General features: G+C 33.7%; 3 protein-coding genes across 4 annotated transcripts; 1 reads left to right on the top strand and 2 right to left on the bottom strand.

The window, feature by feature from the left end:
• Positions 1 to 193: 193 nt before the first annotated feature.
• LOC145000217 (uncharacterized) lies at positions 194 to 3,586 on the top strand. 2 transcript variants are annotated; one of them, XM_078959412.1, is made up of 4 exons: positions 194 to 1,919; positions 1,991 to 2,460; positions 2,538 to 3,062; positions 3,130 to 3,586. In XM_078959412.1, the coding sequence occupies exons 1-3, from the start codon at positions 471 to 473 to the stop codon at positions 3,049 to 3,051; spliced, it is 2,433 nt and encodes an 810-aa protein (XP_078815538.1). In that variant the 5' UTR covers positions 194 to 470; the 3' UTR covers positions 3,052 to 3,062; positions 3,130 to 3,586. The 2 variants fall into 2 exon arrangements, with proteins under 2 accessions (XP_078815538.1, XP_078815539.1); XM_078959413.1 differs by having other exon boundaries at positions 3,127 to 3,586.
• Positions 3,587 to 5,279: 1,693 nt separating this feature from the next.
• LOC144999625 (coiled-coil protein) lies at positions 5,280 to 6,959 on the bottom strand. The gene is made up of 3 exons (XM_078958752.1): positions 6,664 to 6,959; positions 5,826 to 6,349; positions 5,280 to 5,676 (listed from the first exon to the last, which is right to left on the bottom strand). The coding sequence occupies exons 1-3, from the start codon at positions 6,866 to 6,868 to the stop codon at positions 5,431 to 5,433; spliced, it is 975 nt and encodes a 324-aa protein (XP_078814878.1). The 5' UTR covers positions 6,869 to 6,959; the 3' UTR covers positions 5,280 to 5,430.
• A 1,947-nt stretch (positions 6,960 to 8,906) lies between these two features.
• LOC145001550 (glycine-rich protein) lies at positions 8,907 to 12,963 on the bottom strand. The gene is made up of 13 exons (XM_078960922.1): positions 12,371 to 12,963; positions 11,467 to 11,723; positions 11,254 to 11,319; positions 11,092 to 11,170; positions 10,861 to 10,940; positions 10,764 to 10,787; positions 10,507 to 10,631; positions 10,049 to 10,265; positions 9,897 to 9,950; positions 9,727 to 9,773; positions 9,522 to 9,606; positions 9,369 to 9,432; positions 8,907 to 9,287 (listed from the first exon to the last, which is right to left on the bottom strand). The coding sequence occupies exons 1-13, from the start codon at positions 12,804 to 12,806 to the stop codon at positions 9,184 to 9,186; spliced, it is 1,638 nt and encodes a 545-aa protein (XP_078817048.1). The 5' UTR covers positions 12,807 to 12,963; the 3' UTR covers positions 8,907 to 9,183.
• Between the last annotated feature and the right edge of the window lie 1,497 nt (positions 12,964 to 14,460).

Genomic DNA, 14,460 nt, shown 5'->3' with positions numbered 1-14,460 from the left:
GGACATTCGAATACATAAGAATGTAATAAATTGTGTTTCGTTTTCAATTGAATCTGATACTCTAAATATCGCCTTATTCACCAAAATACAGAATTCGAACAATTTCTTATTTATACATATAAAAGAGTTAACAACTTCAAATAAACTTATAAAATAATCTTAGGGAAAATGACCTTTGAGGGTAATAAAGTGTTCTATAAGTACTCATTTGGTTCCTTATCTTTTTTTTTGTCTTTATTATACCACTGAACTTACTAATCCTGCTCACCAAAACCCTCGATACCGGTTATCACCTGTTATGCCGATTATCTCATTTAAGTAGAGATGACATGTCGTATTACGTGGACCTAGACCACGTTGCAAACCCATTACTCTTTCACCCCCAATTCTCCTTACAGTTAGGGTTTAATCGAAGAATACAGTTACGAAATTGAAGAGAAGTGGTGAATGCGAGTGTTACAGTGAAGAAGATGGCCTCCGATTCCAAACTCCGTAAGTATTTGACAGTTTATGTACACTATAATGGTTTATTTGCACCAAAACCATTAGTGTACTTGAACTCTGTTGTTGTTTCAATCGCTGATGTTGATTTTGGTGGAATGGATCTCAAAGATTTTAAGTTGTTCATTGAAAAGTTGATTGAAGGCAGTTGCGATAATGTATATTATTGCACTAGAAATGAACCATTGGCAGAGGGTATTAGGAGAATTGGGAATGATGCTGACTACTATGAGTTTATTGAAACGGGTTATAGTGATGAAGTTGGTCTAACAATGAATGTGTATATAGACCATGAAAATGAACCTGTACTTGATTGGGCTAATATGGAAGTAGTAGAAGATGATGAAGGGCATTATTCTGAGCCAGACGTGGGTGATGATAAAGAGTCACAACTTTCTGATGATATTCCATATGAGCATGAAGCAGATGGTTACATTCCTTCTCTTGACAAAACTGTTGGTGATGAATTCTTACACCGGGTGTCAGGTATTTCTAAGGATAAAAATGATGAGCTTGAAACTGATGAGGTTGAAACCAACAATAGGGATGACAAACCAGTGTACCCTGTCCATAATGAGAACCAGAAATGGGACAAAATGGTGCCAATTCTAGGTATGAGATTCTCTAACCCTATGGAATTGAAAAATTGTTTGACTAACTATGCAGTGAAGAATGGGTACAATCTTTATTATGAGAAAAATGATAGTCATAGGTTATTAGTGAGATGTTGTAAAGATAGCAAGAACCCCTCTTGTCCTTTTAGACTGTGGGCTTCCTGGATGAGTAGTGAAAGGTCTTTCCAGATTAAGTCCTTAGTTGATGACCATAATTGTTCAAGAGTCTTCAAACTTGGTTCCATTGTAACATATAAATGGATTGGAAAACATTTTAAGAATCAATTTTTGAAGAACCCCAAAATGAGCATAAGGAAAATGAAAGCCAAAGTGAGTACAAAGTTTAACTTGATTGTTAGTGTGACTCAATGTAGAAATGCTAGGAGATATGCTTTGGATGAGATAGAGGGTAGCTTGATAGAACATTATGGTAAAGTATGGAGTTATGGTGAAGAAATAATGAGGACAAATCTTGGTTCAACAGTAAAGATAGATGTGGATGTCATGCCCGATTCCACCACTTACTTTTCTAAAATGTATGTTTGTTTTAAGGGTGTGAAGGATGGTTGGATTGCAGCATGTAGGAGGGTAATAGGGGTAGATGGTTGTTTTTTAAAGGGTATATGTAGAGGCCAACTGTTAGCAACTATGGGTAGGGATGCAAACAACCACATCTTCCCTATTGCATGGGCTGTGGTGGCAGTAGAAAATAAGGAAACATGGAAGTGGTTTCTTGACCTCCTACTAGATGATATTGAAATGGGAATTGATCATGGATTGACCCTCATATCAGACCAACACAAGGTATATTTTCTTTTATGTTTTGTTTGAGTTCAATGTTTTTTGTTATGTCATCCATTTCTTGTTTCTTTTAGGGATTGGTAGAGGCTGTCAAAGAAAGAGTTCCAACAGCAGAGCATAGACAATGTGCTAGGCACATCTATGCTAACTTCAAGAAAAGATTCAAATGTGAACAATATAGGAAGTTGTTTTGGGCAGCCGCTGCAAGTACTACTCAACCTAAATTTGAGGCAGAAATGAATTACATAAAAACAATTGACCCTTTAGCTTATGAACACCTCATGGAAAGGGACCCTAAAAGTTGGTGCAGGGCATTCTTTGAAGTGGATAGGGCTTGTGATGCTTATGAGAATGGCATATCAGAAAGTTTCAACTCTGTTATTGATCTTGCTAGGAAGAGACCACTCCTCACCATGTTGGAAGAGATTCGGATTTATGCAATGGAGAGGATGTATAGAATGCTGCTAGAGGGACAAAGTTGGGGTAATTTAAAAATATGCCCATCTATAAGATTAAAGATATCAAAGTTAAAGAAACAGCAAAGGTATGATATAACTTGTATTTTATATGTATTAATATGTCATCTAGTAGATTAATAGAATTTGTTATTTTTGTGGACAGATTTTGGGGAGTTATACCTTCTGGGGTACAAAAATATGAGGTTAGGATTGGAAATGATGGATATGCTGTGGACCTTAACAACAACACATGTGGATGTAGATCTTGGCAAGTATCAGGTATCCCATGTGTGCATGCAGTGGCAGCCATTTCATACCTCAACAGGAATGCAGAGGATTATGTTACACCATGGTTCCATACAACCATGTTCTTGACTTGTTACAACCATACCATTAACCCACTTAATGGTAGTTCCATGTGGCCTGAGGCTCCCTACATGAAGCCATTGCCTCCTCAAAAAAGAAGGTTACCAGGAAGGCCAACCCTTAAAAGGAAAAAGGATCAATCTGAGATGGAAAGCAAGGGGAAAAGAAGCCATACTATCTCAAAAGCAGGTTCAGTTAATAGATGCACTATTTGTAGAGAAAAGGGCCATAATAGATCAACATGTCCTACTAGACCAGCAGATGTAGCATCCACTTCAAGGCCAAAAAACAAGAAACCTAAAAAAATGTAAAAAAGAGAAAGGTATGATATTAAAACAATATAATTTAAATGGAACATCCAACTCATTAACTACATATTTGTATAGCAGGTAAAGTGGATCCAGTTCAAGCAGATCCAGTGGATCCAATTCAAGTACCAGCTCCAAATGTTGAACCAATTCAAGCAGATCCAGTGGATCCAGTTCAAGTACCACATGTTGAACTAGTTGATGATCCAGCTCCACATGTTGAACCAGTTCAAGTAGATGATCCACATCCAAATGTTGATGTCCCTGCTCAACCAGTTACAACTAGGAAAAGGATACGAAAATACTCAGAAAGAATTACCAAGATAGGGTTGAGGAGGAAGGTTTTGAAGAAAGAAGGAAGCACTGGACACAACCCAATGGTGTTGGAATGATTTTATGTTTTTTTTTTTTTTTGGAAAGACAAACTTTTAATCTTGTAATTATGTAATTGGGAAAACTTTAAGAATCATGGCACATGGCACATCTTTTGACATATTAGGACAATTGTGGGCACAACTTTTGTAATAGTGCACATGCTGATGGAATATTACAACTTTGTCTTTTATCTATATGCTTTGGTGTACGGTTATTTGCATATAGATTGTTTAATCTTATATTATCTATCATAAATCAAGTAGATTTAGTATTAATACATTAAGCAATGTTTGATGATGTTGTTGTTAATCTGGACCATTTTACCCTTGGATCACATCAAGACATTAACAATTGATTACTGCCAAATTTAATCTGGACCATTTTACCCTTGGATCACATCAAAACATTAACAATTGATTACTGCCAAATTTAATCTGGACCATTTTACCCTTGGATCACATCAAGACATTAACAATTGATTACTACCAAATTTAATCTGGACCATTTTACCCTTGGATCACATCAAGACATTAACAATTAATTAATGCCAATATTTAGTCTTAATACATTAAGAAATGTTTGATGTATCCAATGTGGTTAATATGGACCATTTTACCCTTGGATCACATCAAGACATTAACAATTAATTACTGCCAACTTTAATATGGACCATTTTACCCATGCGTCATGTCCAATTCACTAACCTGTTAAACACATTAATACTTCTTGGAAAGCACTCAAAACATCAAACTATCATTAATCAAAAAGATTTAGTCTTAATACATCAAACAAATTACAACATTAAGGATTACATTTAGTCTTTGAATACAGCTAAACTAACTAGTTCTTAAACACAAACAATAGAAACAACACAATCATCACAACTTTATGAGTAAATAACTTCCATTTGAGTTTTTCAAACTCTTGTCTAACAACCAAGTTTTCTTGTTCCATCTTCATCTTACAAATGTTGATCTCGTTTTCCAATATAGAAACTTTGAGAGTTAAATTGCACAGTTCTTTTTTGTCCTTCCCAGAATTGACTTCATTTTCAGGGGTTTTAGGCTCCAACCATTCCCAGAACTTGCATTTTGGTCCTTCATTCTTGAAAAAAGTAACAAATTGGTTAAAGAAAGATGATTAAACAAAAAGTAAAAAACATTTGGGTCGTGAAGAAGATTAAACGAAAAGTACAAAACATTTGCTTTACCATGGAGTTAGGGCACAATTTGAATTTTTTTCCTGGATTGTATTTAGTTCGTGAAGTTCGTACACGAGATGGTAACCCACAATAACAAGGATTTTCAGGTTGAAATTCAGCATTTTGTTTGGAAGAAATAGAAGAAGAAGAAGAAGAAGAAGAAGAAGAAGCATCCATATCGATCTAGGGCAAGAACGATGCAATACTGCAACTTTGCAATTAATAAGCCCAGTTTATTGCACATAATGCCACGTAATATCTACATAACTAGTAACCTACAACAACCGGTATCAAGGGTTTTGGTGAACAGGATTAGTAAGTTCAGTGGTATAATAAAGATTAAAAAAAAAGATAAGAGACCAAATGAGTACTTATAGAACACTTTATTACCCTCAAAGGTCATTTTCCCATAATCTTATATCTACAAATCTGCCTCCAATCAAATATGTTTTAACTGTATTTTATAATATCTATCCAAAATTATGTTGCTATTTTTTTTTATTTAATCCAGGCTTTCTGCAAAATTGTGCAAGTTTGCAACTCCTAGTTGAGTACATATTAATAGAAAATTGTGCAAGTTTGCAACTCCTAGTTGAGTACATATTAATAGATAAATGAGATAAAAGACAAAATGGTGGATGAACCAAAATCGATATGAATATAAAAACCATATAACTAAAATAACTATCCAATTTACACATCATTACAGATTAAAGAAACACACCCAAAAAAGCAGAAATCTACCAAATTTGAAAGAAAAAAAAAAAAAAAAAAAAAAAAAAAGTATGGGAGGAGGCTTTGACTTTTCAAACATCAGCAAAGTATTTCTCTTCAGCATCATAATTAGCTTCCTTCATCCAATGATCATCCAATGTCTCATCTTCATCTATACTCACGTAATTAAAATGTTCATCATCTTCACCTGCAAGAAACTTCTGTTGCATCACATGTGTAAACTGATCCATTCGATCTTCCATCTCTTCGGTTGATAATATACTTGTAGCTTCTGATGCTTCTGCATTGACTAAATTACCCTTGTCATCTGGGAGAACCTAAAAGAACAAACACCAACCATGTTCAAGAATCATTTTATATCAATAATCAAATACAACTTTAAAGATTATCATCATATTCTTTAAAACCCAACAATAATAGAAAACAAATCACAAGATATTTCAATAAACATAAAGAAAAGAATTACCTCACGTTGATGCATCTTTCCATTAACATTATCATCACCATCATTTCCTTCCTCCATTTCCTCTTCCTCTTCTTCTTCTTCCTCCTCCTCTTCTTCTTGTTCTTCTTGTTGTCTCTCATTCCCCACCCACTCTCTTTCATCAACACCCAATCTCTGCTGTTCCCGCCTAATTTTCTCCACCAAAAGTGCTTCCTCAGCCCTCCTAATCAATGTCTCTGACCACCTTTCCCCAGGTCTAGCCATGCGTCTTCCACTTTGATCTTGAAATTTCCCCACAAATTCATGGTGTAGATAAGGTTCTCTATCCCTCATTGCATCCTCAGAGAAGAATTTCCCATCGAACATCAGTTTATCCATGTATGCACGCCTCCGATTCTTTATCTTTGCAGATCTTGATTTCAAATCCTCGGATGTTGGGTTAATCAAGCTTCGGAGATGATTTAGATGCCAATTGATTTCATAATCATCACTTAATGTATCGAATTCCTTAAGCTCTTCCAATGTTAGTAGTGATCCATAGCGCTCTGAATATGCATACAAGATGAATGTAAATTTACAATAACAACCTTTAAAGCATGAACAAATTTCATAACTAAGGTTATACAGATAACCAATGCCTTAAACTAACAACTGTAATATATCAAACATATTACATGAAGTGAACAAACTTCAGGGTTTTGTGTCTATAGAAGTGAATTCGTAAAGGTAACGAATGTAAACTCTAATTCGATATTGATCAAGCAATTAAAAGTAGAGGAGAAAAACAATTGATCGGGTAATACTGAAATACAAAATTTCAAGAAAGAATTAGAGATGGGTAATAGGAAACTGAAATTACCTAAAAACACAGGGACGTCGCGGGAGTAAAGATCTTGGAGGATAGATTTACGTTGTGAAGGAAGGAGAGCGGAGGATTGTTGAGCCCTAGGAAAGTAGAGGTTCTCTAAATGAGACAATCTCTCCATCGTCGATTCCATTGAAGCGCTGTCTCTGCTAGTAGTAGTATCTGTCTTCTCCGACATGGCTACACCGGTCTCCTCCATCTGCAATTAACCTTGCTCCGCCTTAGAATCGTAGAAATAGATTATGGAAGTCGGTTTGGGGCGAAACGGGTAATTCCTTGATCTAAATGAGTTTACTGGCGCTTGGAGGCGTAGAAAATCACACATTAGACTATAATAAAGTTTTTTTTTTTTTTTTTTTTTTAATTTAGGAAAAACATTTTTTTTTAAAATAGTTCAAACAATGTTGTTTTAAAATGAACCTAAATTTTTAATATAAAATTTTCTGTAGTTTTTTATATTAGACATCTATAAAAACCATTTTCATAACAAAATATATATATATATATATATATATATATATATATATATATATATCATAATTTTAATATGTAACAATGACAAACAAATCTACAAAATAATAAAATTTTAGGCTTTTATTTGGAATTTATTTATTTATTGTAATTTTTTTTTGTGTGTGTTAAGAATTTTCAATGTTAGTGATGAGGGTTTAGGTTAGGCAATTTCTATAATTTATTTATATAAGGTTTAACCTCCACCATTAATCAAAACAAGTTACTATTTTTCATTGTATCAGAGTTCTAAGTTAAAACCATACTACTGATCACAACCTATAGTCGGCATCGTCCACCTCCGACGGCCTTTTCTAGTAGTCGTCGGAGGCATCTTCTCTATCCGATCCCCCCCCCCCCCCACCCCCCACCCCCACCCTCATACCAAAATGGAATGTAATACAAATAATAATGATGATGAGAGATAAGATGTCTAACATGAATGTTACGTTTGATGATATGTATTTAAATACAAGTTTATAATTGATAATTCGAATACAAGCTCTGTTATTCAGAAATATAAATTTCAATAGAGAAAGCTTTAAGAGTATTCAAGTTTTACACACAATAACTATGCTTTATTAATAATGGGCAATGCCCTATTTATAGACTTTTCAAGAGTCTGATACAAACCGATTTACATTATTGCAAAACACAAACATATATTTTACATTATTGACAGGTACACTATTACTATTCTTACATTATTGATGACATATAATTCTTAAACATCAGACAACTATTTATACCCCTTTCTTGAATCTTTTCTCTTCTTTCTTTCTCCTCCTATAGTATTGTTATATTGTTTTCGATAAAGTCACCCCTTATTATAAAAATGAGCAAAAGCACGAATAATCTTTTCACGTTTGAGATTTTAGCCGATTATAAATACTCATCCAGTTGTATTAATTTTAAATAGAAAAAAGACTTTTTAGTTGTTTTTTATAAATAATGACATTTCAGATTTTTTATTGATTTTGTTTTGTAAATAAAATGACTGACAATCGACACTAAATAATGGTTTCTTTGTCTAAGAAACCACAAACCCTAGCACCAAGACTGATCTCCCTCTCTCCTCTCTTCCTTTGGTTGACGTTACAATGAGAACCCTTAGCCTTAGGGATTCTCTCCCTTTTATAATCCTCCAAAATCTAATAATGATAGGCTTCACAATCTCATCGTAAAACTAAAATCAGTTTTTTTTACCCCATTTAACCAAAATTTATAAAGCACGATTGTATTAGCGACACAGACATGTAAGAATCACAAAACTAACTCACAAGATGCACGGATGTCAATACGAGTGGTGGAGACCAGAGACATTGATAACATTGCCGATGAACTTGTTACAAATTTGTAATGATTCATCTTTTGATCCTGTTGATTTTGAAGTAGTGAAGGAAAGGCATTGGATAATGATTTCATTGAGAAGAAAAAAAAAACACACATTAAGTTTTGTTGGTTTATAAAACCATTCTTAATGAGCATGGGGAGTTTGGAGAATCAAAAGGCAAGGTATTTGGACAACATAAGGCTTCCAAAGATGCCCGAATAAAAGGGTATTTGGACTATGAAATCTTGTACAAGAAAACAAAGGAAATCTTATATGCAAGTGACCCTAGAAGCAGGATTTGGTTATGTAATTATGATGGATGAAGATGCAAACTTATTGGTTATCTGAAGAAGCAAGCATATTGATACACTTTCCACAACAAAACAAATACTAGTAGAAAAAATAAAAAGTTAGATCATTCAATTCATTACAAGTACATAATAATATGTTATTATCAAATATTCAAATTTAAACATCCAATTTCCCTCATCTGTTGAGCTATGCCTACAAATATATTATATATATAATATATCCTGCTGAAAATCAACATGCCCAGATTTCAAAAGAGGCATTTTTGGCCTCAGGGCATTCTTCCATCTATATATAATATGGTCTTAAACTTAATTTAGGTAAATCTTTTTTCATGATTTGTTCAAGAAAGAGTTTCATATTCATAGTTGTTGAACATGATCAGTTATTTCTTGTGGGCAAGATTGTGCCTGTAGAAGCTCCAAACGGGTAAACGGTGCAGCAAATTGCAATATGTAGTCTTCATCTATTATATACCAAAACAATAAGTTAACAAAAAGACTAAAATACCCCTTGATAGAAAATACAAAAAACAAAAAAATCTTACTCTCTTTAACAGTGCCATAAAGCCAGCATAAAACCTCATCAGCAAACGCTAAGCATACCCCTCCCTGTTCATCAATCAGATTCAAGACACATAAATCACATATAATGTTTTTTAGGAGTTAGGAGGAGGGGTAAATAGGTAATTTAAGATTACCTGCCAATAATTTTTCATTTTGACCCTATGTGTTATATCTTTTGTTCTTAATCTCTCTGTACGTACAAGCCTACCAGAATCATCCCTGCAAAGAAAGAAACAATTTATTTAAATCTTATTTGCTAAACATAATATATAATATATTTTATATATATATATATATATATATATATATATTTTATATTAATTAACAAGACATACATACCTATATCCAATGACGATATAAGGGACACCAGCAAGAAAAGACTGGATCTGTAATTTTATAAATAAATAAATAAATATTCCCAAACAAAGATATTATAAATACCCTTGAAACTTTCAAAATATACCCTTAAATTTTTATAATGTATTAGAGCTAGAAATAGAATAATATACCCAAAACTTGAGTAGCTTTTCCCTCTCAAATCTTTCTTCAGTGTGGTAATCCAACTGCAAATTTATACCAAAAGAGTCTTATCTTTTTTATCATTTTGGGCAATGAGGGATGATTAAAATTTTCTTTTTTTAAAAAAAAAAAAATCAGTAACCTCACGACTTGTTTTCAATTCCACATAGAATCTCCTTCCTTCATCAGTTGAATCACAGCAATCCATTTCAGCACCCATTAAAATCCTGTGTGCACCTAATTTGGTTTTAATCACAGAACAATATTCAACATTTGCATTCACATCATGTATCCCTTCTCCATCATCTCTTGTTGGATCTTCAGTAGCAAGTGTCTCAAAACAATATCCCCAATAACACCTAAATTCAATAAATAATTAAATAAATATGTATTCTTCAACACCCTTATAAATTATAATACTAACATTCATTTCAAAATCCAATAAGCCAAATGCATATTCTTATAAACTAACACAATCAACAGGGTTTAGTTTTCTCAATGTTTAACAAAAAAGATTTATAGAAGCAATAGATTTATAGAAACCCTTTTAAACACACACACACACACACACACACTTAATAATAATAATAATAATAATACCTCCTACGATCGAGCTCACTTTGTGGCCTTTCAGGCAATTTATGTACATCAAGATACACAACACCTTTCCTTTTATGAACTCCCATTTCCCATGGCTCATGCCTCAAATAAGCAGTTGCCAATATCTGCAAATAAACACTTTGTACACTTTATTCATTGCACAACAAATTTTAAATCTTTTTTATTCCATAAGGAAACAAATCTCTACATGTATGTTGATGAGTCATAAAGTTTGACTAAAAGTTGTAAGAAGTTACCTTGTTGAGGTTGTTTCGATAAGTCTGTGAAGAAACAAATACATAAAGTTAGTTTCTTGAAAGATAATGTGAGGCAAATAAAGAAACAAACACTCACCACAAAGTGCATATTTTGTAAGGGAATATTTTTGCTTCGAATGCAAGCAAGTAGATCACCAAAGCCCTGGGATCCCAAATCTAGAGCCAATATAAGAAAAACAACAAAAGATCGGCTGCAAAGTAAATACCTTTACATAAAAACCCTATAGACTATAGCTATAGAAAACTTAAAATCATTACTATATATATCTATATGCAACAAAAAGTTGCTAATTTTTAATTTAATTACCTTTCTTCTCGATAAAAGTATCAAAACCTTGGTTTAAATCAGCACCTACATCTTCGGTAATAAGTCTCTTGAAAAGCCTCTGAGAGTGTAGAACAAAGTGTAAACTTTTATCCTTTTAATATATCATATAGTCATTGAAATTAAGATATAAATAAGACTCACCAAACTACTATCATCAAAGTAAACTTCTCCACTTTCCACACGGCTATAGCAACCAAGTTCAGAGGGCTATATGAAAGTGAAACCATCCAAAAAAATCCTTAAATTGGAAAGTATAACAATTTATATTACAACTATTTCAGAATCAAACCTAGCAACATTCATGAATGTATATAACCTAAAAAGAAACATGTGATGAGATGAGACATGTATTACCTCTTGAAATGCTATGACTTTCCTTGATAATGTTTCTTCACTCTTTGAAAACTTGAGTTCAGAAACAAAGCGTTCATCATTACGAGGGGCATAAAACTTAGACCCATATCCGTAATTTTGCCTCTGTGCAAAAGGTCCAGGGCCTCCAGGCCTAGGAAGGATGCCAGCTCCTCCTCTGTCATTTTGCCACCTACCACCACGCCCAAAACCACCTCTGCTTGGGTTGTTTGTGTTACGAGGTGGGGGTTGGGGTAAAACTGTAAATTCACATGGTTTAGAATGTAAAGATTAGGTAAAGTGGATGAAGGTGTGTATGCATATTCCATATGGATATGAAAAGAAATGGGAAGGTCTATCGAATTTCATAAAGTAGAAAACTTTTTCAAATTCTTTATCAAATCCGAATCATGGGAAGTTAATATTCAAATCATGAAATTGCAGCAAGTAGTGTGGTATTGAAATCAACCTATACCAAATCAACACTGTCTTAAAGCCATATATACAGATGCAACAAACTACCAAATTTAGTAGTCATAATAAGAACTCTGGAAATAGCCTTAAACCTTAAAGTTCCATCATTAACAATAATTTGGCTAAAGAAGCAATAGACATCAATCTTTATTCCTTTGTTTTGCGTAAAATTCATGCTACCTCGGCAAAAGAGCATCTTCAACCACATGAGTGATCCTCAAAACTTGAAAATTTTTACATTACATGCTTCAAAATCAAATGTTTTTCAGTACAGAAAGAGTAAAATGGTTTCAGAAAAACAAACCCTTTAGAAAAGGATAAGTAAAGATACGAGATAGGTAAGTTTCCATGTAATGATTATATTTCCTCCTTACATTCTCCAAAATGAAAAGTTTGAATTGGAATAAATGAATACGGAAAATAAATTGATTACCAGGAACAGGAAAAGGGCTAGCAATTTGGGTTTTAATATATTCTTCATTGTCAGACCCAAACAAATCTTTATCTTCTTCAACAACATTATAATCATCATCATAACCATACTGTTGATTATAATAACTTGACTTCACTTCACCATTATCCTCCTCTTCCTCCACTTCTTCAGCCCCAGCCACAGCCCGACCACCACCATCGCCGCCAGCAGCGCCACCGCTGACAGAACCACCGCCGCTGCTATCACTACCACTGCCACTTCCCGCTCCTCCGCTACTGCTCCGATTGGAAGATGAATATGAGGAAGATGACCCTCCAGATGACGATGATGAAGAAGACGACGAGGATTGTTGGCTATCTTCTTCCTTTTTATGGGTATCTTCGTTTTCGAATTCTAAATCACCGAACAAGTCTACCTCTTGCTCCGATAAATCCATGAATGGGAGGCGTCAGAATTTACAGATTTTTCTCCAAGTGTTGTTCGATCTTTGTTGGGTTGGGTGCTGTGAATTGGAAAGTTTGATTTGTGAAGTAATGTCAGAGGGAAGAGAGAAAAGGGGGAAAGAGTGTAACAATTTTGGGTGTGATTTTGTGAGCCAGGGCGGATTTGCACTTAATGTACAAAGGTCAAGGAGTCATGTTTATCATGTGATTCGCACGTGTTTCTTTATTGGGCCTGTATAAGGCCCAATTACGTTTCTCCTCCGTAACCCAAAACACATAATTTGGATTCGGACGTATTTGCGACTTTGATTGCGTTTGCCTTTCAATTGTTTGACTTTGGCCACAATCTACGTTTCTACGCAGCACAAATGACAAACAAAGTTAAATTTACAACGTTTCTAGAACTTGAAATCCTAAAATTATTTCATTTTGTGCAGGTTGCCACATTTCAATACAATCACGTATAAGGGATGTACGACTTACATGTCAATATCTCAGTTGGAGAGTAGCTTTGATGACAGAAGTTAATCACTTATTGTTGAAGTAGTCAAAATACAAACATTCTTGAATCACAAACTTCACAATCCTATTCCAAACTTTAGCCTCTTCGTAATTTTACAATGTAGTATCTTTCGTCATTGTTGTTGATTATGCCCCGGCCTAAATTTCATGGATGGACATCTCTTGTTCATATAAGTTTTCAATGTTGAATTCTTTTTTCCTTGAAAAAAACACCACATTTCTTGCATTGCGCTTTATTTCGACTGCCCGACACTATACACTAATCATATTTGCACCAAATCTCTAGGTTTTTATTTGTTTCTTTGATGGCAACAGTGGTAATATTGATTTGATGAATGTCCAACACCAACGGAGGTTGGATCCATTGCTTGACTTCAGAGCGTTTTTTATTAACCATCAACATATAATATCTACTTATACTATCAATGAAAGGTTAATATGGACAAAAGAAACCAAAAAATGAGCCTCTAACAGCTCAAAACAGCTATATAGTCGTTAGAAAAAACAAAAAAGTGATAATATTCATCTCTAGAAAAATTGGTTCGGATTATATCGCTAGACCGGTCCCAATTATAATAATTTTAAATCGATGCAAATCGGCATTTCAATTCATCGGTTCATGGTGAACCGATTTTCGGTTGCAAATATGCCCTTAACTACCTAACTTCACTACTAGAGTAGCATCGGGGGTGTGTTTATATATTTTTAAAAAATTTGAGATGATAAGTATGGAAAATAATAGTTATCATTTGGGTTTCCTAAGTTGTTTGTACTTCTACGAAAAAAAAATCCAAGAAATTTTTAGAAAAAATCATCAAACCAAACACAATATTGATTTTTTTTTTTGGAAAACTAGAGAATTTTCACAATCAAATGTAACCACAATTCTTATATTTTTTTTATTACCTACCTATATGATGACAAATTAAAACCACAGTTTTTATATTTTATTTTTTTTATTACATACATACATGACGACAAATCAAAGGATTGCAAATATTTTTCTTTAATCAACCCACAAAAAATTCATAAACTACACAAGCTTTCTTTAAGAAAATAATAGGGTTTATGATGGAGATCTGGATACCAATTTGGATCGTGAGAGTACTTTTCGAACTTATATTT

Source organism: Lactuca saligna, chromosome 6 (genome assembly GCF_052625555.1).
Source record: "Lactuca saligna cultivar CGN05327 chromosome 6, ASM5262555v1, whole genome shotgun sequence".
Classification (NCBI taxonomy): Eukaryota; Viridiplantae; Streptophyta; class Magnoliopsida; order Asterales; family Asteraceae; genus Lactuca; species Lactuca saligna.
Note: the sequence above shows the minus strand (reverse complement) of the source record. Positions and strands in the feature narration are given on the sequence as shown.

Bases quoted from the DNA above. Each gene is read 5' to 3' on its own strand.
- LOC145000217 (XM_078959412.1), top strand. From the start codon at position 471: ATGGCCTCCGATTCCAAACTCCGTAAGTATTTGACAGTTTATGTACAC. The intron at 1,920-1,990 runs GTATATTTTCTT...TGTTTCTTTTAG, and splicing joins TCATATCAGACCAACACAAG to GGATTGGTAGAGGCTGTCAA. The intron at 2,461-2,537 runs GTATGATATAAC...TTTTGTGGACAG, and splicing joins AAGTTAAAGAAACAGCAAAG to ATTTTGGGGAGTTATACCTT.
- LOC145001550 (XM_078960922.1), bottom strand. From the start codon at position 12,806: ATGGATTTATCGGAGCAAGAGGTAGACTTGTTCGGTGATTTAGAATTC. The intron at 11,320-11,466 runs GTAATACATGTC...ACTTTCATATAG, and splicing joins AAGTCATAGCATTTCAAGAG to CCCTCTGAACTTGGTTGCTA. The intron at 11,171-11,253 runs GTGAGTCTTATT...CTACACTCTCAG, and splicing joins ACTTTGATGATAGTAGTTTG to AGGCTTTTCAAGAGACTTAT.
- LOC144999625 (XM_078958752.1), bottom strand. From the start codon at position 6,868: ATGGAGGAGACCGGTGTAGCCATGTCGGAGAAGACAGATACTACTACT. The intron at 6,350-6,663 runs GTAATTTCAGTT...ATGCATATTCAG, and splicing joins CGACGTCCCTGTGTTTTTAG to AGCGCTATGGATCACTACTA. The intron at 5,677-5,825 runs GTAATTCTTTTC...TTGTTCTTTTAG, and splicing joins GAAAGATGCATCAACGTGAG to GTTCTCCCAGATGACAAGGG.